This window comes from Vipera ursinii (genome assembly GCF_947247035.1).
Source record: "Vipera ursinii genome assembly, chromosome: 8".
NCBI classification, from domain to species: Eukaryota; Metazoa; Chordata; class Lepidosauria; order Squamata; family Viperidae; genus Vipera; species Vipera ursinii.
Window position 1 is genome coordinate 7730508 of NC_139519.1, and position 24078 is coordinate 7754585.

General features: G+C 43.2%; 1 protein-coding gene across 1 annotated transcript in view; it reads right to left on the reverse strand.

Moving 5' to 3' along the window:
- Nucleotides 1–8114, reverse strand: part of SFRP1 (secreted frizzled related protein 1) — a gene marked incomplete at its 5' end in the record, with an annotated part of 46409 nt that extends 38295 nt beyond the window's left edge. Inside the window, one exon of the mRNA XM_083368880.1 lies at nucleotides 7574–8114. Within this exon, the coding sequence (XP_083225006.1) occupies nucleotides 7574–8114 (541 nt within the window). The remainder of the gene's footprint in view (nucleotides 1–7573) is intronic.
- Between the last annotated feature and the right edge of the window lie 15964 nt (nucleotides 8115–24078).

Here is a 24078-nt window from a genome sequence, read left to right on the forward strand (position 1 = left end):
TGACTAGAGAGCATTAACATTCTAATGTTTGAATAACTTCAACCTTTGGAAATAAAGAAGTAGTTTATATCAACGTTAGCTGTGATCTCTAAAATGTTAATGTTGATACAATAAGTTGCTTAAATTTTACATCTAAACCTAAATATGGCATTAATAAGCAACTGCAATGTATATTTAATTATTTGCTATCCAATAAAGGCTTCTGCCATAAGCTTAATATCTCCACCGTAATTCTTATCTATCACGCTTGTGCTCTTATCTTGAATTCTGAGGGGAATCAAAAGCCCTCAGAACTCGCTTCAACCTTTACTGCAGAAAATCAGCAACGTGATTTCCTAGCGTTTTGTAATGGAATCTTTCCAAAATGAAACTTTTTAAAAATAAATCTCCTCCTTTCCATGGAGCATTCTTTCTTTTTTTAATTTATTATTTATAACATTTTAGCCATTGTCTCTCCACTGCGGGATGAAGGCCTCCTCCTCCTGTTTTCAACCTATACCAGGGGTAGGCAACCTCGGCTCTTTTATGACTCATGGACTTCAACTCCCAGAATTCCTGCTGTACTTGCTGATGTCGGCGAGGATGCTTCTGATTGAGCGGAATCCATTCTATGACTGCCTTGGTCCACCTGCCCTCAGTTCTTCTTCCTATGTGATCGGCCCGTTTCCATTTCCATTCTTTTACCCTCTTGATGGCATCGTGTACTTTTCTTTATTCTCCAATCCATGTGCGGGTTTTTCTATCTTGTTCTGTGATGCCGAGCATATCTTTCCACTCCTAGCTTTCGTATCGATTGTGAGCTTGGTGTCTATGTTTCACTGTCACATATTAGAGCAGGTAGCACAGACATTTATTCTTTTATTTCTTTTAAAATAGTGACATGTAACATGAAATATGGGATTCAGTAACAGTATAACACACTTGGAGGGACTTTGGAGATCTTCTAGTCCAACCCCCTACTCCAGCAGGAGACCTTATACCAGGAGTAGGCCACCTTGGCTCTTTTATGACTCGTGGACTTCAACTCCCAGAATTCCTGAGCCAGCATAGCTCAGCATGGAAACCTCTCTCTTTCCCCTCAGCATGGCTGGCTCAGGAATTCTGGGAGTTGAAGTCCACAAGTCATAAAAGAGCCAAGGTTGCCTACCCCTGCCTTATACTATTCTAGACAAATGGCTGTCCAGTCCCTTTTTAAAATCCTCATGATGGGGCACCCACAACTTCTGAAAGCCAGGCCATTCCACTGACTGATTTCACTGTCAGGAAAATTCTCTTAATTCTAGCTTGGAGCATTCTTGATAAATTTCCACCCAGTACTTCTTGCCATGCCTTCAGGTGCTTTGGAGAATAGATCATCTCCTCCTCAACACAGTAGATTTTTTTAAAAAAAATGAAAATAAAATAGGACAGTTTTCTTAGTATTAATAAATCACTGGCTGTCCAGGACTTCCCACTCAAACCTACATCCATGATTCTCCCATCCCAAAGGGAGGGAATCATAATCTTAGTTTCTGGTCTGCTAGATGCCAAAACAAAATAAATTTATACATAAATAACTCATCCCTTTAAATATATATATTTTTTTGTAAAAGAAAAAGGTGCCGGAACTCACACATGTCATACAACCCACCTTGCCTACCCTACAAGGTTCCATCCAAAAAAGGTGGCGGAACTCCGTTCTGAGCGTTCTATGAGAAAAAAAGCCCTGTATATATATTATCCAAGCTATAGAAAAAAGAGAAAGCCCTAATTTCTTTTATGCCTCACCCTCAAAAACACTACCATTTGTGTTCCTTCCCCACGAAACGCGCTGGACGAGGCCTATGACAGTTCTTTCCTTTCCATCTTTTGCAAACTATCACCTTACCTGTCGTATCCTGTTTTAATTTGGCACCAAATTTTAATCAGGAAAAATATCTACGTCTCTCAAAGGAATGGATTTGTAAAATTGGCAGCTTATACCTGAAACCAATACGAGTGGGGGGTGGGGGCAGCAGTGTGTCCGTTTTGTGTGTTTTGTTTTAAAGGAGATTTTTGGTGCCTTTACGGCTGAGACAAACTTCGGCCAAAGCAAAACTCCCGTCAATCAACTCCTAGTTTCCAGCTATGGAGCAGTTATGAAAATAACTTTTTCCTCCCAAGAGATTAGTTTGGAGGGGAGGGAAAAAGTAGTAGCTCTAAATACTGCCTTCTGCTATGGAATGTAAGGAAGGGAGGGAGGAAAAAAGCTTTAAAGGAGAGGGCACTACTTGAGTGCCAAAGTATTGTTTTACATTTGGACCCTGATGTCAGTTTATTCGGAAACCTTGGATAGTATAGGAATGTTAACTTTTTAAAGATGCACAGATTTCATACCTAATGGGAAAAATGGAGAGGCCAATTGTTAAGATAGTCTCTTAAACTACTTTTCCCAACTCACTGATAAAAACTGCATGTGAAATTGAGGAGTCAAAATCCGGGTCAAGGAAATTTGCATAAGGGTTGCCTGGTCTTGGTCTATGCCAGGGGTAGGCAACCTTGACTCTTTTATGACTCGCTGGCTTAGGAATTCTGGGAGTTGAAGTCCACGAGTCATAAAAGAGCCAAGGTTGCCTACCCCTGGTCTATGCTAATAGGGAATTATGGGAATTGAAATCCTTCCTGTTGGGAGAGTGTCAGGGTGGGAATGCCGGTTCCCTACACACAAATATAACGGTCACCTATTCTGCTACAAGAACACACAGAGAGTCCTCCTCTTACAATCACTTGTTTAGCAACAGTTCAAATTACAATAGCCTTGAAAAAAGTGACTTACGGTCCTTGAACTTACAACCGTCGCAGCATCCCCACAATCACATATTCAATATTCGGCCACTTGGCAACAGGCATCCATTTACAACAGTTGCAGTATCTGAGGGTCACGTGATCATCATTTGCAACTTTCCCAGTCCCCTTCCAACAAGCAAAGTCAATGGGAAAAGCCAGTTTTGCTTAATGACAGTATGACTCACTTAACAACTGCAGTGATTCCCTTGACAACTGTAGCTCAAAGGTCTAAAATTGGGTGCAATTCATTTAACCAATCCTGCTTAGTCACCAAAATGCTGGTCTCAGTTGTGATTGTGAAGTCAAGGATTACCTGTAATCATTGTCCATTTGAATTTGGCTTATTGTTCACTTCATTTTTCCTTCTATTTCACTTATGTTTTTATATGATTTGTGGAATGAGTGTCACTGGTAAAGCATCAATGAAAGTCCCACTTGGTATGAGAACCTAACCAAGGGTGGTTTATTGAAGAAATCCTAAAAGAGTCAAGACAACGGCTGTGGCCGTTTCCTGAAGGCCCAACTCCTTTTCAGGCATGGGGTGCTGCAACTCAATGCAAGAGCTTTGCTTGGGACTTTGCATCACGGATCGTGTGAACCAGCTCCCTCTAATGCAAGGCATGTGGTCTATGCAAAGCACAGCGGAGACCAGGCAATGAATAGGCATATGTCCTCAAATCAAATCTTTATAGAAGTCGTAGGCCAGAATAAGGAGTGTAGGGTAGAGTCAATTAAAAAGCACAGAAGGTAGAACAGAGTCTTAAAAAATTATGACAAGCCGGAAGATATACGTGTAGAAAGTACACACAAAAACCAAGAGTCTAAAAAAAATCGAAAGAAGAGGTATCAGCATTGGATGGATGTAGGAGACACCCCCCACACACACACACACATAGCCTTGCTTAATCAGGATTTCTTCAATAAGCCACTCTTGGTTAGGTTTTCACAAACACGTAGGGCTTTCAATGATGCTTTACTAGCCAGGCTCTTTCCACATAATCACAAATCAAGTACAAATATAAGCAAAAATTTGGAAGACTGTACTGAATTACAGAGCATTCTAATAGGGCAAACCAGAGGCTTATTAAGTCTAGTATATGGCACAGGTTCATCACCGAGCCAGTTTTGAGTACTGCTGTGCAGAAACCAACAACATTGTGGTTGTACCATACAGCCTAACTGCACAAGTGGAAAGAGAAAGTATTCAGCAGGTGGGGGAACTAGATAATCTTTGCCGTCCCTTCCAATCCATGACTTTACAGTTCCTTCAAATAAGGTCTCCTAAGAAGACCTAGGAAGCACACTTTCTCCTGTCCCTGTTCTTCCGTACGGAAACAGCATCCCCAGGAGAGCCTCATAGCTTCAATCCTACAGAGATTTCAAAAATCTTTGGAAGCTGGGCTTTGCTTCTAGGGTGGGCTGGAATGACTGTTGAGTTTCCATTGCTTTTCTGATGGGGTGTTCAGTTTGTCTTATTCCAGACATACAAGGGTTTTTTTTCCCCTTTAATTTTCATTTTATTGGTCTCCATTTTGAAATGTAAGCCACCCAAAGTGAAGGAAGTAAGGGAGGGGGGAAGAAGTAAGGGAGGGAGGGAGGGACCCATCCCTACAGAGAGCCCACAGAGTACATTTTACTTTTTGAGGATCCCAGAAGGCAGGATAGGGAACAGCAGATAGAGGCTACAGGAAAGCGGATTCCAACAATTTCTTAAACCCATGACTGGGTTGAACCCAGTTCAACCCATGACTTAGAGAGGTGCTAGTTCCCTTTTTCTGGAGGTGCTCCAGCGGAAACTGGATGGGTTCTGCTTTTTTATGGATGCCTGCAAGGAGCAAAGAGATGGAGTTGAAGGCTTTGGTAGCCCATTCCAATTCTACATTTCCCGGCTTCTAAGTGGAAAAGTATAGTATAGGACATTCTTAAGTTGTAATCTCTTTCATCAGCTATCCTACTAACTGCTTAACTTTATCCGCAAGTGGAGGGTTAGGGCTAGGGTACATGTGACCATATTACTTGCCCAGGATCCATCTCCTTCAGTTTTTTCTGCTTAATATTATATTTTGACTATTAACGCAAACATACACACATATATCCAAATACAGGGGAGGAAAAACCACCTGGATCATGTTCAAGAGCCTTGCTGAGCTCTGGAGTCTCTGGTGTTTTGTTAAAGTTTCTGATTTTGGGCCATTTCTCTACAAGGGTATGAGAAAGGTATTCTATCTTCACAATAGCTCTGAGGTCGAGTGTCCAGGAAGTCATGTTGTTTAAGGCCAGCAAAGTTGCCAGTGCAAGATTTAAGTCACTCAGTACCCAGAACCCTCTCCAACTTGATGCGTTCATATCCTAAGAGTCTAACCACAATGTACTGGGGGGGCACCAGTTTGAGGAAGATCAAGCCCCCAACTGTACTTCAAAGACTAAGGCTGAAAAAGCCTCCCAAGGCAGCCCAGAGTGTAAATTCCAAACAGCCAAGGAGAAACTATCAGGATCATAGCAATACTAAGGTAATGCATTTCCAAAACGTTAGAAAGATTTCCCATGTAATGCTATGCATTTAGACGTAGTAAAACATGCCAGATATAGAGTTTCTATATCTGGCATGTTTTACTACGTCTAAATGCATGTTATATGGGAAATCTTTCTAACATTTTGGAAATACATTACCTTAGTATTGCTGTGATCCTGATAGTGCAGAGAAAAGGGAGATTAAAGAAAGTGGCTTGTTAAGTATGTCTTCTTCTATGCATGCTTAACCAAATAAACATGGCAAGCAGCACACACATAAAGGACTTCTTTGGACTTATTTAAAGTCCAAAGTTCAAACTGCTTGGTGCCCAGTTCCAGCGCTGGTTTCTTTACATCAATTCTCTCCAATGTCTTGCAACTGCAACTCCCATAATTCCTAGTGAGCAAAGGGGCATCTGCCGGTTGACATTATACAAGTCAAGATTGGAGGGCATAAGGGAAGAACCAGTTTAGGAAAGGGTCCTTTAGTCGCTTTCACTTTTTGTACAACATGGTTACAAGCACCACTCAACAAAATCACTGAAGGTCTTTGTCCACAGCAGCTGTTCACCCTAAAACCTCCAGCTGCAAAAGCAGTTGGTGTTAGGGTTTGCCTTCAGGGATAAGACCCAGGACCCATAATTTAGGAGGAAGCCAAATAGGCATCCAGAAAAGTATCCTCACCTGGACTGGCAAGAAGAGCATAGAGCTGGGAACTCGAGTTTGAAATACCCAATAGGGAATCTTTTTTCTTTACCCATTAATAATATAGTAGAGTTGGAAGGAAGCCAACAACAGAGGCTTACTTTATTATCTTTATCTTTGAAATAAATTTCTCTTTTCTGCAACAAAAATAGTGCTTATCAGAACTGGGAGAATCAAGCTTAAATCTTCGCCACAGAGGGGCAACTTTAAGCCAATCAGGATTTCTCAGTCTCGTTTACCACTTGGGTAGGATGAGGAAGTACTAGATGCAATATAATCAGACAAATCTGCTGGGTTCGCCAGCATCCAGGCTCCAAAAGGATCAGGTCATTTATGGTTCAGCATCCTGTGGGAAGCCAGCCATGGATTTTAGCATGTAGTATAAACCAGGTCATCACATGATGCTAAATAGGATGGATTTGTCTGGGCACAGCAGGCATTATAAACAAAGCACTTATGCTTTGTTAGCCCAGGTTGAGCATTAAGCCAATGTGTTGATTAGCAGACCAGCCAGAACTAAATCCTTGTCTATGTCTGGAGTTGTTGGGTATAAAGAACAAAACTGCTGCTATGAAGAGGCTCTCGTCTTAATTAATAGGTAAGGGCAACAATCAGTTGCTTGGTTTTTTTTGTGTGTGTTTTGCTCTCACATTCTGAGAACACAGGACAAGCTGTAACAGAGGAATGTTTGTAGAGGTCCCCAAAAGCTACTAAGATTCCAAAATTACTCAACCACTGCTGCAGAAATGGGAAATTGTTTCTTTCAAGGTCTGCTCTCCCTCCTGCCTACTTTTGGGGAGCAGAACTGCATGAACCTCACTCAGCAAAGTTCTCAGGAAGCTGCCAAGTCAAATAATTAATCCTGTTACTATTAGCAATGTCTGCCATAATTGCAATTAGTATTGGCACCATCAACTTTCTGGAGTCTTTGCCTTACAGACGGTCTAACATTGACATTGAAATCCTCAGCAAGCAGAATCTGTCCTTAATCACTCAGTTACAGCCATTCCCTTCTTAACCTCACACATGAACTCAATTTAGAACGGGTGGGTTACTCAATCCAGAAGAGTCTTCTCCATCCTCCTTCCAACTTTGATGTGCTTCAGAGATGTAGACCAACTTGGTGTCACCACTGCTAACACTTCTGGGAACTAAAGACCAAATAATCAGAAAGTGATGAAGTTATGGAATAATATTCTATTCCAGTGTTTCTCAATCTTGGCAACTTTTAAGACATATGGACAGGCTGGCAGGGGAATTCTGGGAGTTGAAATCCAGATGTTTTAAAGTTCCAAAGTTGAGAAACACTTCTATTCATTACTGAAGACCTTTAAGTGGAAATGGTGTTAATGGGAAGATGGGACCCAGCTGGATCATAATATTACGGGGGGGGGGGTTCCCCCTAAACATTCAGAAGGCCTTCTTGGGTCTTGCTCCAAGATGGCCACCAGGAGCTATCATCTCACCTCAGCTTCCCAGCAGGACCATCTCTAAGTAGCTCCAAGTGAGGCCAATGTAGAAAATGCAGATGCTGCTAAGGACTAAAGCTTACCTTGAGGTTTGGAAGCCTCCGTAGCGTTGGGGGCCGTCATGGCAATGCAGACATCATCCTGTGGAAACTGGTCACACTTCAGCATCTCGGGCCAGTAGAATCCAAAGAACTGCATGACCGGCTCGCAGGAGTCGCGCACGGCCTCGCAGAGCCAACGGCAGGGGTAGATGGGCCGGTCCAAGCAAATGGGGGCAAAGAGAGAACAAAGGAAGAGCTGGGTGCCAAAATGACAGTTCTTGTTGAGCAAAGGCACCCAGCTGCTGGCTTGCTGCTTGACCTCGGCCATGGTCTCGTGGTCCAGCAGGTTGGGCAACACCATCTTGTCGTAGCCCACACTGTGGCAGAGGCGCAGGTCAGCCGGGATGGCCACGCACTGCGGGGGCTTGGTGTAGAAGCGTCCACTTTGGTAGGAGCTGATGTCCGACTGGAAGCTCACGTAGTCGTACTCGTTGGCCTTGGACAGGCCGGGCAGGAGGAGGAGGAGGCCGAAGGCTGCCCAGAGCATCCACAGGGCATCTTGAGGGTGGAAGACGATGCCCATGCTGGAAGATGACGGAGGGCAAGGTTGAAATACCGGTGGTGGCCCGGACTCCGCCCGCCTGGCTTCTTCGAGGCGCTCGGGATGGGGAGAGGCGGAGGGGGGGGGGGTGTTGCAAAAAGCGATTCACCCCAACTTCTGTAACTCAGGAGAACCCGGGGGGGGGAGCAAACCCGCTCGAGTCAAGGCGTCCGGCCGGCTCCTACAGCTAGCTACCTCTGAGTTGCCTCGCCGGTCGGGCTAGCCCAGCCCAGCCTCCCTGCCCGGCGGAACCCGAAGCAAGAACCGGCGCCGAGAACGGCCACCAAAGAGCACTTTCTCCCCCGGAGTTGCGGAGCCCTCCGCCAGCCAATCCGCGGCCAGCTACTCCCCATCCTTTCCAGCCCTCCCTCCCTCCCTCCCCTCCTCCTCCTCCCCGGGCGGGCTACAAGTGTCACTCAATTAGCCAATCACCTCTCCGCCGAGGGCCCCCTCCCCTCGGGACGGGGGGGGGCGGCAGCCGAGCGCTTTTCAGCCCGCCAGGCTCCGCTCCGCTTCCCCCCCCCCAGGTGGGCGGCGGGGGCGAGCGCGGGGCTTGGGGAGCGTCCGCTGATAGAGAAGAAACCGTCCACGCGGAGATTGGCGCGCGCGTGGGGGGGGGGGCAGATGGTCGTGCCGCCGGAGGACCCCCCCCCCCGGCCCCTTCCACACCTGGCTTCCGCAGAGGTCAGCCCGGGGAGCGCCCTGCAGGGGAGCCTCGGCTTCGCTGCGGCTGCTAAACGGCCCGCGCGCCGGAGCCCTAAATCCTGGTTGCAAATCACGGGCCGGCCGGCCCTGCACCGCCACCGGCACCCCCGAACAAAGCAGAGGAGGGCTTAGTAAGAGGTGTTATTTTACTAAGTAGAGAGTCCCCTGCTAATAGAAGAGCCTTGGTGGAGCAGTGGGCTAATGCCTCCTTAAGTGACACCAGCTGCCTGCAATTAGTGCAGGTTCGCATCCCACCAGGCTCAAGGTTGACTCAGCTTTCCATCCTTCCGAGGTGGGTAAAATGAGGACCCAGATTGTTGGGGGGCAATAAGCTGACTTTGTAAAAATGCTGCTTGGGGGGGGGGAAAGCCCTAATAAGCAGGCATATACATAGAATGAAGGCTATTGCTAAGCACATTGATTTGTGCTTAGATTGTAAGCCGCCCTGAGTCTTTGGAGAAGGGCGGGATATAAATGGGATTAAATAAAAAAAAAGTTGGCTTCCTTCTGGGGAAGGGGTCTCTAAGCCCACCTTTGGGGCAGGTTTGAGCTCAGGTTAACCTTGGCCTTCTGAAGGGACGGATTGGAAGAGGTTCAAGCTAAGAGTCGGGGAGAAGGAGCCTTAACCGGTGTGCAAACTCTTGTTGTGGCGATGGGGTGTTAATTTCGTAGACGAGCAAAAGAGCGTTTGGGATCATCCGATGCAGGTTGCAGCCCTGCTGGGGAAAAAAGATGCCAGATGTTCAAAGTGGCTTTAGAAAAGGCTGAGGAACAGGGGACATTGTTGCTGATGGATGCTGGATAACACAGAAAGGCAAGACATACCCAAAAAATTCCTCTGCACTTCATTTGTTAATAGAAAGGCTTTCAGTTGTGTCGTTTGTGTCAAGTTGTGGAAAGTGTTCAGAAACATGGAAATCTCAGAACATCTCATTGTCCTCATGAGAAACTGACATACAAATCAGGAAGCCACGGTACGGACAAAGCAGGGCAAAACAGACTGTTTCCAGGTTGGCAAAGGAGTGAGATAAGGCCTAATAAAAAGGTAAAGGTTCCCCCGCACATGCGTGCTAATCGTTTCCAACTCTAAGAGCCGGTGCTCATCTCCGTTTCAAAGCCGAAGAGCCAGGGCTTGTCCGAGGACGACTCCGTGGTCATGTGGTCATAAGCCTCATACACTCCCCTTATTTATTCAACCTATACGCTGATTATAGTGTGGTTTCAAGACTGGAGGAAGAAGCATCAATAACTCGCACTATACTGATGCTATTACCCTGACAGCCAAAAATCTGCAACCCCTAGTAATAAAAGCCCTGAGTCTTCGGAGAAGGGAGGGATATAAATGGGATTAAAAAAAAAAGTCAAGGAGCACAGTGAAAAAATGGGACTAAAATTATATATAAGGAGACCAGATTAAGAACTAGAGATAGAATAACCAGCTGTAGAACTGACAATTGTGATAAGAAAAGTAGTGGAAGATAGCTTTTCTCTTTTAGGATAAACTGTCAACAAGAAATATGCTACAGAATAGCACTTGGGAGAACAGCTATGAAGGTCTTCAAAAAAGATCCAAATGCCACAATGTTTCTGTACCTATAAAATTCATCATTATGCAAGCCATTGTATTCCTTGTGATGCTCTAGGGAAGCAAAAGGTGGACTTTGAAGATACAGGATAAGAAGAGTATTGATGCTTTTGAACTTTGGTGTTGGAAAAGACTCCCAAGAATCCATGGATAGTTAAGAAAACTAACAAGTGGACCCACCAAACAAATCTATCCCAGTCTTCACTCGAGGCACAAATGACCAGACATAAGAGCCTTGGTGGAGCAGTGGGCTAATGCCTCCTTAAGTAACACCAGCTGCCTGCAATTAGTGCAGGTTCGAGTCCCACCAGGCTCAAGGTTGACTCAGCCTTCCATCCTTCCCAGGTAGGTAAAATGAGGACCCAGATTGTTGGGGGCAATTAAGCTGACTTTGTAATAATGCTGCTTGGGGTGTGTGTGAAAGCCCTAATAAGCAGGCATATACATAGAATGAAGGCTACTGCTAAGCTTGTAAGCCGCCTTGAGTCTTCAGAGAAGGGCGGGATATAAATGGAATTTAAAAAATAATAATAATAATCCTACTTTAATGTATGTTAAGAATCAACTCTTTGGTAAAGGCTCTGATCCTGGGAAAGGTGGAAGGAAGGAAGTGATGACCCCCCAGCAAGGGGGATGGACTCAGTTAAAATGATGGTGGGGGCACCACCGGAAGATCTGAAGGGAGAAGTTACGGGCAGATTGTTCTGGAGAAAAACTGTGATTGCTAAGTGTCAGCAATAACTCAATGGCACATAATCTGAATAAAAAGTTCAGGACACAAAGCAGAATGAATCCCTCTACATTCAAAATGATTTAGATGAGAGACTAGAAGGGGAACTATCAAGTTTTCAGATGACACTAAACACACGAGGATGAGCTCAGGATCCAGAAAGATCTTGACAAACTTGAACAATCTCCCCTATCCAACAAAATGAATTTTAATGGGGAGAAAAGCATGTTTTACATTTAGGCAGGAAAAATCAAAGGTATAAGTACAGATCAGGTATAAGCACAGATCAGGTGAGACCTGGCTCAAAAACAGTAACTGTGAGAGGGACCTTGAAATCCTAGTGGGCGATCACTTCACTATGAGCCAGTAGTGTGCAGCAGCAGCCAAAAAAGCTAATACAATCCTGGGTTGTATAAACAGAGGCATAGAATCAATATCATTACTACTGCTTTATAAAATCCTGGTAAGATCAGACCTGAAATACTGCAACCAGTTTTGGTCACCATACTACAAAAAAGATGTTGAGAGTTTGGAAAAAGATCAGAGAAGAGCAACTAAGATGATCAAAGGCCTGGAGACATATGAAGTATGGCAGCAGGACTTGGATTTGGCTAGTCTAAAGAAAAGAAGAAATAGGGGTGACATGATAGCAGTATTCCAGTATTTGAGGGGCTGCCACAAAGAAGAGGGGGTCAAATTATTCTCCAAAGCACCAGAAGGCAGGACAAGAAACAATGGTTGGAAACTAATCAAAGAGAGAAGCAACCTGGAATTAAGGAGAAACTTTTTAACACTGAGGACCATTAACCAGTGGAACAGCTTGCCTCCTGAAATCATGGGTGCTCCATCACGAGGTTTTTAAGAAGAGACTGGACAGTCATTTATCTGAAATGGTATAAGTTCTGCTTAATCAGGGGACTGGACTAGAAGACTTACAAGGTCCCTTCCAGATTCTCTTCTCTTCTCTTCTCTTCTCTTCTATTCAAAATTATAGGTAAGAATTACATCATAGCTACAATTTATAGTACTAATGAACCTGGTAGAATGTTTATGCAGTCATGAAAAAATGTAATGCAAAACAGAACTTACTTAGTGTAAGTAGATAAGTAAAAGGGAAGAAAATCAGAGGTGGAATCACAAAATGTTTGATATCAGGAATACAGTTGCTCAGAAGGACCCAAAAGAACCTCCATGCTGTTTTCATTCCATGCTCCTGGATATAGTCTGCAATGCCAAGTTACTGTATATTTCCCTGTTTTGCTTGACACTACTTCAAATAAATCACTGGGTTGCTCCCACTTCTTTCCTTCTATCCTCCCCCCCCCCCCCCGCTCAAAAGGAAACAAATTTCTGAGAATCTACTCCTTCCTAGAAATCCAGAAATTCCTTTGGAGAGTGGGACAGTTAGTCTAAGAAGCTGCTAAAGGTTGACACTTTGTTTGGCAACTTGCCAGTCTATAATTCTTTTTTTACTTTCTAATGATGGAAGCATTACAGCCAGAGGTAATGGGTGAATGGGAAGGTTGGGTCTTTCAGCTCACGGGAGACTCAGTGTGCGCCATTCCAATTACTGCATTGCCAGGAGTTAAGGATCATCTTATTCTAACTGTAGTTGTGAACAGGAAAGAGAAATAAAAATCACCTTGTTTTTCTCTTGGAACTAGATTAATCCTAAAGAAATTGACCAGAGTCTAAGTTAGTTTGAGGTTGTCTGACTCCCTGCGAGGAGCAGATTTTTTTAGGACAGCAGTGTCCAACCTTGGCAACTTTTAAGACCTGTGGACTTCAGCTTGCAGAATTCCCCAGCCAGCGTGGGAATTTGAAATCCACAGGTCTTAAAGTTGCCAAGGTTGGCCACCCCTGCTTTAGGGGATGCTTTGCCTTGTGTTTGCTGGCTAGCTCTGGGGAAAGGTCAATCCGTTCAGCAGCTGCCCATCCCATCTTCTCCAAAACCTCTGTGAGGTCCTGACACTCAGCCAATCCAGGAAGTGTCAGGCAGAGTGTTAGTCCCGCCCTAATTTGGAAGCCTGTTGGGAGGTCTCCCTTCCACTTGCACCCCACAGCACCAACTTTCCAGTTCTGCTTCTGCTTGGAAGGCTCATTCAGAACACATCTGGGAAAGTTGGCTTGAGTCATTGTGCATCCAAGAATTGGCAACGGCCAAGAAGCAGACAGGCTGCTGCTCCTGCAACAGCATTTGTGGCAAAAAAAAAATCTGTTGTGCATAAGGCAGAAATGCAGAAACACAAGGAGGGAGCTGCAGGGAATGATCTCAGGGTGTGTGTGTGTGTGTGTGCAAATATTACTATGCTATTTTGTGAGGGTAAACCTGCACCAGCAGCAGTAGATCATCAATCGCGTCCCATTGGCTAGCATTTGAATTAATCTTTTTCCAACAGAGGGAAAAGGCAAGGGAGCTTAGCAAGTTACGTGTCCCCAGCCAACTGTGGCTTATTCAATAGAATGCGGTTAAAGAATTCATAGCTTGGCACAACGTATGTATCCAGTTACTAAGGCAAATCCCATTCAGGTTAGCACGATGCATAAGTTTGGGTCCATCTGGCTGCTGGTGGTGATTCTCCAGAATTTATGCAGGAATTTTCCAGTCCTCGGAAAATACAAAGATTGGAACATGTGACTTCTTGCATGCCAGCGTGCATTCCACCCCTGAGCCTCAACCAGGCTATACAGCTGAGTTTCAGAGGTTTGGGGCATCGCCTTCCGTCAGTTTTTACCGAACATGCCTCTTGGCAAGGCATTGGAAAGGGAGTCCAAAATATCCAATTGTCCCATAACATCCACCCATCCCATTAGAGAGGAGTACAGAGGAGCCTATCAGACAAAGAAGATCTTGTGGGACCCAGGAAGTGGACCTTTCCTGTTACTCTGCCTGCCCTTTGTAACCTCAAGCTTTCATTGGCCCCAACCCTTGCCCTCTTTTCGGAAGGCTCTTAAGAGTGGAGGGGTTCTCAAGTATGAGGTTTGGAGGCCCCGTGATGTGGTTATTGCTTATCTACATTGATTTGGCTCCTTGGTTCTCGTTTATGTTTTGTATTATCCTTATCCTTCTCATCTTTCTTTTTACCTATTCCTATTGGTATTTATGTTGGTAATATCGTACGATGTATGATTTATCCCTTTGTTGCTTATGTGAACATTGAGAACACCAGAGACAAATTTCTTGTGTATCCAATCACACTTGGCCAATAAAGAATATTCTACTCTATTTTATTATATTATTGTATTGCAAGATGCCCAAATTGCTACAATTAGAGAGAATAGAATAGAATAGAATAGAATAGAATAGAATAGAATAGAATAGAATAGAATAGAATAGAATAGAATAGAATAATAGAATAGAATTTAGAATAGAATAGAATAGAATAGAATAGAATAGAATTAATAGAATAGAATAGAATTAATAGAATAGAATTAGAATAGAATAGAATAGAATAGAATAGAATAGAATAGAATAGAATAGAATAGAATAGGATGGGATGGGATGGGATGGGATGGGATGGGATGGGATGGGATGGGATGGGATGGGATGGGATGGGATGGAATGGAATGGAATGGAATAGAATAGAATAGAATAGAATAGAATAGAATAGAATAGAATAGAATAGAATAGAATAGAATAGAATAGAATAGAGCTGGAACGGACCTTGGAGGTCTTCTAGTCCAACCCCCTGTTCAAGCAGGAGAATCTATATCAGGGGTAGGCAACCTTGGCTCTTTTATCACTCGTGGACTTCAACTCCCAGAATAAAAAAGCCAAGGTTGCCTATTCCTGATCTATACCATCTCAGATAGGTGAATGTCCAGTCTCTTCTTAAAAACCTCCAGTGATGGAGCGCCCACGATTTCTGGTGGCAAACTGTTCCACTGGTTAATTGTCCTCACTGTCAGGAAGTTTCTCCTTAGTTCCAGGTTGCTTCTCTCCTTGATCAGTTTCCAACCATTGTTTCTTGTCCTGCCCTCTGGTGCTTTGGGGAAGGAAGGAAGGAAGGAAGGAAGGAAGGAAGGAAGGAAGGAAGGAAGGAAGGAAGGAAGGAAGGAAGGAAGGAAGGAATGAATTTGCAAGGAACTAGTTGCCAATGGCTAACTATAATCCTCCCAACAGAAGCAGGAATGAGTCATATAGCAGGCATGCCCCATTTGAACTGGAAACAACTGAGCAGCAACTTACACTGCAGACTCTATGCCATCTAGTGGGGCATCTACACTTTTGTAGCTTCAATGACGGTAGACTTATCTCATGCGCTTATACCAATAGCACTTAGACTTACAGTTCTGCAAAGAAAAAAACAAATGCAAAAGGAAGGGTTTTCATGAAAGAAGGTGAATGTACGTGTCCCATGATAATGTTGCAGGATCCAATCTGGGTTGGTCACCAGGACCAGAGTTTTAGTCTTCTGAACTTTTAGTCTTCCGAACTCGTCCCCAGGGAACTTGTCTCTAGCTAGTTCCCTGAAAATGGGCTCCAACACAAGTCCAAAAGCTTGGAAGACAAAACCTTCTCTGGTCCTGATGACCAACCCAGATTGGATCCCGCAAGAAGAGTTTTGTTTTTTTACTCAGCCGCTTGGGTTTTTTTTACCCAGCCTGTATCAAGCTCCAAATAAGAACTGGCAGAAATTGCCTTCTGCCCTCAAAATGAGATCCAGTCCGTGATTTGCCTTTGAGAACAGTTATGCTAAATATTGCCATTAATTCAAACCAGATGAGCCCTGAGCCTTGCACGCCCCTAGTGCCAGATGACTTGACCTTTGGGACTTGCTGAAAGTCACCCTGAAATTTACCAGAAGCATTGCAACTTCTGTAAAGATTTAAGATGTATTTATGGCAGGTCCATAAATAATATTGGCTGTGGTTTTCTCTGCCAATCTAGCCTACGAATTAGATTTTTGGGCAAGGGGCGAATTGTGTTTGAATGTCGGGCAGATGTATCTGAGGAAGGGGAGGATAAATGCAGTAGGGCCCATCTACAGAAGGTTTTCATTTTCTGTACTGGGAGGGCAATATTACTTTTCCTCTCTAGCCTTTTTTTTGTGTGAATTTCTACTTAGCATTTATATGGAGTTTTTTTTTTTAAAAAAAAAAACAGGTTCTCCTGCCTTCACTTAAACTTTCAGGCTTTTCTGTAAAAGAAAGTGCAAGTTTCAATTTCTGAATTGAACATCCTCTTCTCTTATAAATAAGGTGACTTATTTGTTTTGTTGGGAAAATGATTTCTGAAGAGGAGCCACTGAAAGCTGCAGCTAATTATGCTCCTGAAGTAATCTGGATTAAATAGCTTAATATGCTTGTGTCTGCTGCATATCCAGGAAATTAATCTGGACTAAGGGCACTTTTAAGCAAAAGCCTTGATCTGCCCTCTGACCAGTTCAGAGTGGGCCATTACTGGGGTATCCGGGAGAGGTCTCAAAAAAAGTCACGCTCAGCAGTCGTGAGCATGGAATTGAAATTTGAACCCATCTTTATATATACATATTTAAAAGGTGGAATTATTACACGGCTACAGCTTTTATTTTTTTTCCTCGGTGGACACTTGCAGGTTACGATATTGTCAGAACATTGGAAATTCAAAGTTTAGTGTCCTTGCTGTTGCTATTGTGCTATTCCCAATCCTGCTTTCTGTTCAGTGGGTGGCAATGTCTGATTGTTTGCTGATAACGCTGACCAATCAATGATTGTTTTGAATGCTTGTTTGGCAGTCAATTCCCAATTTCCCTTAAGCATCTGCAAGTTGAGGTTTAGAAAAATCATTTCTTCATTTTCCCCAGAAGACAAGAACTTGCTAAACTTATTACTCTGGTTACCAGGTGTCTGAACAAGCAAAGGAGGACACAGGAAAATTGGAAATGAGGACAAATAAGAGAAAGGAGACCACATTACGGTAATTGTTTAACATTTTTGGCATTGGTGAAAAAAAAATGCATATGTTGTATACAGGAGCCAGGGTGGCAGAATGGTTAAAAGGCAGTCCTGTAGGCAAACTCTGTCCACAGACTGGAGTTCAATCATGATGGGGTTCAAGGTTGACTCCGTTTTTCATCCTTCCAAGTAGGTAAAATGAGAACTCAGATTTTTTTGGGGGGGTGGGGCTGATATGCAAATAATGCTTACATTGTAAACCACCCAAAGAGTCCCCTTAATTGCTATGGGGTGGTATATAATGCAGTGTATGCCTCACAACATACACAAAGGACAGCACAGCAGGAGGCTGATGGTGCAGATCAGCAGAGGGGTTGGACAGCTCCGGGCGATAACTGCTCACTCAGGATAAGCCTAATGAGTTAAGCTGTTGACAGCCTCAGGCATGGTCAGCCTGGTGGGAAGCCAGGATCTACACCCATTGTCACCTGCACTGGCAGGAAGCCCAGGTTTGAACTGATTGGATGCCATCCAACTGGGTAGGTACATCTTGACCCCAGCTCTGTGTCCGTCTCTATGTGAAGCACGCGACTTTACATATAAGTCTAAATACTTTTGCTATACGTATCTGTATGTAATTTTGGTCTCCAGTGCCAAAGTGCTTTTGCCTAACTAATATTTGTACTTTTTTTACAGTTTTTTTTCACTGTAATTTTTGTTACCCATGCTAAACAAAAGTTAAAGAATGGTATCACTTTTTCCAACATCAGAAAGACTAGGTTTTCAATTGCAGGAACATGCTAAAGCTGGCTAGGAAGAAAAACGCTTCAGCATGTAACTGATTAAAACCCTCAACAGTCTTGTCAATTCCAGTTAGAAGGTAAACTGAGGGAGGGTACTAATCAAAGTCACAGAGTGGATCTTGTTAACTTGCCCTTAGCACTTATTAAGAAAGCACGACATGTGGTAGAAAGAACTGCTCAGAAAGAGATTGTTGGTAGTATTGTGTAGTGGGTCCGACGCAAGGAAGAGACGCCAGACGGTGTGAGTTCAGCTCTTTATTGAAGGGGGGTAGCGAACTGGGGAATGAGGGTTACCTGGCCTCCTTAAATACCCGGCCAGGTAAGCGGACAGCCAATGGGGTTGGCCCTAGGTTTCCTGCCGAAACTAGGTTTCCCGCCAAAACCGTTCAGGCCAACGCCCCCTGGTGGCTGTTGCTATGCAGGTGCCTGCATACATAACAGGTAGGAAATGCAAAAAGCTGGACATTTTTTATTTTATTTTAAGGTTATGTCTAGTACAGGGAACCGGTCAGTCCTAGAGGAGATCAACCCTGACTGCTCTTTAAAAGGCCAGATCCTGAAGTGGAAACTCAGATACTTTGGCCACCTAATGAGAGGGAAGGACTCACTGGAGAAGAGCCTAATGCTGGGAAAGGTTGAGGGCAAGAGAAGAAGGGGACGACAGAGAAGGAGGTGGCTGGATGGAGTCACTGAAGCAGGAGGTGTGAGCCTAAATGGACTCCAGAAGATGGTAGAGGACAGGAAGGCCTGGAGGAACATTGTCCATGGGGTCGTGATGGGTGGGACATGACTTCGCAGCTAACAACAACAAAACTAGACCAGGGGTAGGCAACCTCGGCTCTTTTATGACTCATGGGCTTCAACTCCCAGAATTCCTGAGTCAGCTGACTCAGGAATTCTGGGAGTTGAAGTCCATGAGTCATAAAAGAGCCGAGTTTGCCTACCCCTGGTCTAGTAGATGGAGGAGCTGAGGACATGTCCTTTGGCAGGAGGTCTGGTAACCCTAGCCTAAACCCTACGTCTTTTGAGAGACCCGGTTTTGAGGTGGACCCAAACAGATCGAGATAAGCAGACTCTGAAATGGCTAAAGGCAGAATCTAAGTGCAGCACCTCGGATTGACTAGTCTATTCATTGCTGGAATATCCATAGGAACCAAATGAGGTTTTGATTTGGAAATTCAATTCAGTGGCAATTCAGTCAATTCTCTGAATTCACTGGAAAATCAAAATAAATGGCTTAAACTCTCTCTGGATGATTCAGAGTTTCTGGGTAGGGGCAGAAATGACTTTTTTCCCCCAAATCAGTTCTAGAATCCCAGTTGATTTGATCTGAGGGTGTGAATCGAATTGGAATGACTTTCTGAACCTATTAATCTGTCTCGTCAAATTGAATCGATTTTTCCAAATGAGGGCTGGTGGTGGTGGTGAAAATGAATCAGGGCTTAATAGGAACTAGTCTGTTTATCAGATGGAGAATCTGGGTTACAAGGATATGTGGCTCTGAGAACAGAGTACAAATCACTCAGGAATGTTTTCAGTACTGGAATGCATTATGCTGTAAGGCAACCCTCTGTGCTGCTTCTTTTTTTTCCTTTTTCCTTTTTTTGAAAATAAGTGACTTTTGCTTAGACAGATGTTTCTTTGCCTTTCTTCTGACTATCTCTAGGAAGGTACATTGCAATGGACAGCAATAGTGGGCAAAGGTATTGCAGCGGACCTGTTTCAGTGTGAGAGGTTTTTCCATCGCTTGACCCAAGTGGGCATGGAGACAATTCTTCCACTTGGGTCTGGGGAAGTTTAGAGTTAGGGTTGGATTCACGCTTTAAATCAAGAGTCTCCAAATTTGGCAACTTTGAGACTGGTGGACTTCAGCTCCCAAAATTCTCCAGCCAGCATAACAGAATAACAGAGAGTTGGAAGGGACCTTGGAGGTCATCTAGTCCAATCCCCTGCTCAAGCAAGAAACCCTGTACCATTTCAGACAAATGGTTGTGCAATGTCTTCTAAAACTTCCAGTGTTGAAGCACCCGCAACTTCTGGAGGCAAAGCGTTCCACTGATTAATTGTTCTCACTGTCAGGAAATTTCTCCACAATTTCTAGATTGTGAATATGGCCTATTTTTAAACCTCAAGAATATGTTGCAACAATAGTTTGGGTTCTGGATTAAAAAGTTATGCTTGTTATCTATTGGCTTTTAATACTCTGTTTACCACCCAGTGGCTGTTGTAGTTCTATACATTTTTAAAATAAATACATAATGAATATAATATTAAATTCTCCTTGAGATATTTCAAAAGCCAGGTCTTTTCAAATGTGATGAAAAATAGTAAGAAAAATGAAGAAAGCTTTTTTTTAAAAAAAAAAGAATCATCCTCCCTGTATTGCATTCTCTTTGCCTGGAAAATAAAGAATCCAAGGATAAAATTTTGAAGCCTTCACTAACTTTCCATGTCACCCACCCACCTGGATGATTAACATAAACATCCTTCCTTTACATTGCCTTTAACTTGTGCCAAGTAGCTGATAATATTTATTTTATAAGGCTTCTCCTTCTGCCAGAGGTAACCATTCATTCTGACTTTTGTAGAGAATGAAATGCAGCTGTTCAAAACTAATTCCAATCTAATCATTCAAACTTCCCTATCTATTGGTTTACATATTGATTCCATTGTTTCACCTGAATATAAAGGAGAGTCATCAAAGAACTTATAGTTTGGTTGGCTGTCTTCTACTTCTCCTCTTCCTATTAGTTCATCCCAAGACTTTATGAACTGTTCCTTTCCATTTAACTTTGCAATGGACCTGGATGTTATAATCCTTTACAAAATAATTCCATGTGAACATTTTATGCACCATATTAAGGGTGATACCGTAATACAGTGGTGAGACTCCACGGAATCATTCTTGTGCATTTCTGGGGATATAAAATTTTGGTCACTCTCCAATCCAAAAATAGACTTTGGGGATCAGTCAATAAGACATAGGAAAAGAAAGCAAGAATACATTTGCAGATGGAGGAATTTTTTTTTAATTTTCAAAGAATTCAAAGTTTGGCATTTTTTTTCCTGATTATTACAGATTAGTCCTAGTATGAAATTACTTAATTAAATTAACCTTTCTTCAGTGCCAATCTCTTTCAGCTCTGAAACATGAAGTAACAGCACAAAAATGTTTTGCAATGGACCTGAATGTTATAATTCTTTACAAGATAATTCCACGTGAACATTTTATGCACCATATTAAGGGTGATCCTATATTACAGTGGTGATACTCCACGGAATCATTCTTGTGCATTTCTGGGAATATAAAATTTTGGACACTCTCCAACTTAAATCCAAAAGTAGACTTGGGGGATCAATTAATAAGAGATAGGAAAAGGAAGCAAGAATGAATCTGCAGATGGAGGATTGTTTTCAATTTTCAAAGAATTCAAAGTTTGGCACCTTTTCTGATTATTACAGAATAGTCCTAGTATGAAATTAATTAATTAAATTAATCTTTCTTCAGTGCCAATCTTTTTCAGCTCTGAAACATGAAGTAACAGCACACACAGAAAAAGTCCAAGCAGCCTAGAGACAATGTTTTCCATTGTCCCTAGCATAGCTACAAATTGGCCAGCAAATATATGATCTCTTTCTCAAAAAACATTATTACTCAGGCTCTCAGTCTGATGCCCTGCAGTTTTGCTGCCTTCATATGCCATCCTTGCCAACCAACATGATCTTTGGAGGACATCTGTTTGCAGAAAGTAAGTTTGGTTGATCAGTGGTGATCTACCTAGCAGTAGGAACAGCTATTCTGCAAGCCAGGATAACTTAGTGATTTAGGTGTCCCATTATGAAAAGAGAAATCTAAGTTCAAGACTACCTTCAATCATAGAATCTCATCAGGTAACTTGGTCACAAATAAATAAATAAAACCACTGGCTTTATTCAGACAACATAACCTAACCAAATCAATTTAAAAACTTAACAGCTGCATGCAAACTGTGCCAAACAAACAAAAAGGTTGTAAAGTTCGGGCACAACTCTTCAACAACTGCCTTGCTTAGCAATGGAAGTTCTGGTCCTAATTGTGGTTATAAGTTGAGGACTTGTCAGGTGCAAAGGATCAGGACCACATGTTAAGTTACTGTACAAAGGTTTTATTGCTGAAGCCTGTACACAAGAATCTAGACAACTAAAGTTCAACACTAAATTGGCATCAGATAACAGTCAATGGAATTCAAGAGGGGTTGGACTTGGACCCTTTGTAGGAATGTAATGATTCTGTGTTGATGACTTGTTTAACTCCACTCCCCCAGCTTTGCCTTCTTTTCTCCATCAAGACAATTTGTAAAACTCTCCCATAACATTTGACAGGGAAACTCGTGAGTGAAACCATTGGGATGGGGAGGTCTCGTTTGCTAGATGTGCTAAGCAAAAGCTGGACAGCAGTTGTCAAGATATTTTAATTTGCATCCCTGAACTAAATGGGTTGGCTTCAGTGGCCTGAAAGTGAACAGAATAACAGAGTTGGAAGGCACCTTAGAGGTCTTCTGTTCAACCCTCTGTTCAAACAGGAGATCCTGAACCATTTTTTAAAATCCCATTTATATCCTGCCCTTCTTTTCACAAATGGCTGTCCAATCTCTTCTTAAAAGAGATTATTTATATAGCGCCCTTTCCCGAAGGACTCAGGGCGGTTTACAGGGTATTTAAAACAAGAAACACAAAAGTTAAAAACAATAAAAAAAAATTACATCAATCCCTGAAAAAAAAGTAAAAACCCCAATTAAAATTAATTCTCAGCCTGGTCCAGAGAGCTCGAAGAGCCAGGTCTTCAGGTCCCGGCGGAATGAACGGAGGTCGGGGGGAGTCCTGAGCTCCAAGGGCAGCTGGTTCCAGAGGGCAGGCGCACCCACTGAGAAGGCCCTGTCCCTGGGTGTTATCCGCCGGCAATCTTTTACCGGCGGCACCCTGAGCAGACCCTCCCTGTGGGAGCGCACTGGACGAAGGGAACTTGATGCTGGCAAGATGATCATTCAAGGTGCTGGTAATGACCTATAAAGCTCTAAATGGCTTGGGTCTGGATTATCTAAGGGAACACCTGCTGCCGGCATCAACTTCCCATCGTCCTGTGCGCTCCCACAGGGAGGGCCTTCTCAGGGTGCCGGCGGTTAAGGAGTGCTGGCGGGTGATCCCCAGGGGGAGGGCGTTCTCTGTGGGCGGGCCTGCCCTTTGGAATGACTTACCGGTGGAACTTCGGACCGCCCCCGATCTGCGTTCATTTTTCCGGGACCTGAAAACCTGGTTTTTTTTTATCTATCAGGCCTGGACTGAAGGGGTTTTAGCTTTTAATATTGTTTTAATGGTTGGGCTTAATTAATTTAATCTATTTTAATTTTATACTATTTTTATATTGTATTTTATGCTGCCCTGTAAACCGCCCTGAGTCCTTCGGGAATAGGGCGGTATAAAAATTTAATTAAATAAATAAAATAAATAAATGATCAGAGGAATGATGGAGTTGGCAGAGATGGCCGTGTTTAGCTTAGAGAAAAGAAGTCTGAGGGGGATTCTTATTTTTCTGTTTTTAATTATTTTAGCAACTTTGTCATCTGTCCAAAGAACTGATTAGATGGATTGAAAGTAATTTAAGTAATAATTTGATTGATTTCTATTTTGCCTTCCATTCAAGAGATCCAGGTAGTGCATGTATCCTGTGTTTCTGCTTGTTTCCTTCCACAATTATTTTGTGATGTTATTAAATGAGAGAGATACACAGAGACTGGTCCAAAAATCACCCAATGTGCTTCTATGGTGAGCGTAGAGTAAAAATTGGATTTCCCTGCTTGTGTTCCAACAGCTTACTGACCATGTGGGCTGGGGAATTCTGGGAGCTGAAGTTGAAGTCCACAGGTTGCCAAGATTGGACACCCCTGCACTAGATGGTCTTCCAACTACTTCTCCTCCTCCTCCTCTTCCTCCTGTTTATTATTATATTTCATTGTGAACTTTAGACCTAAGCTAAGCATGCAAAGAAAGTGACTGCCACAACTAGTCACGGGTCAGAGTGATCCTCAGAGCCCAATCTGGAAATGTAAACACAATCCGTGACTTTAAAAAATGGCCCATTGTCTCCATCCCAGCAATGACACTGGAGACAGATGCCCAACCTTCCAGGTGTTTTGTACCAGAAGCTCCAACTTGGTTTCTTCTTGGGCAAGTCCATTCAGAACGAATAATAATGGGAGCCAAAAAAAA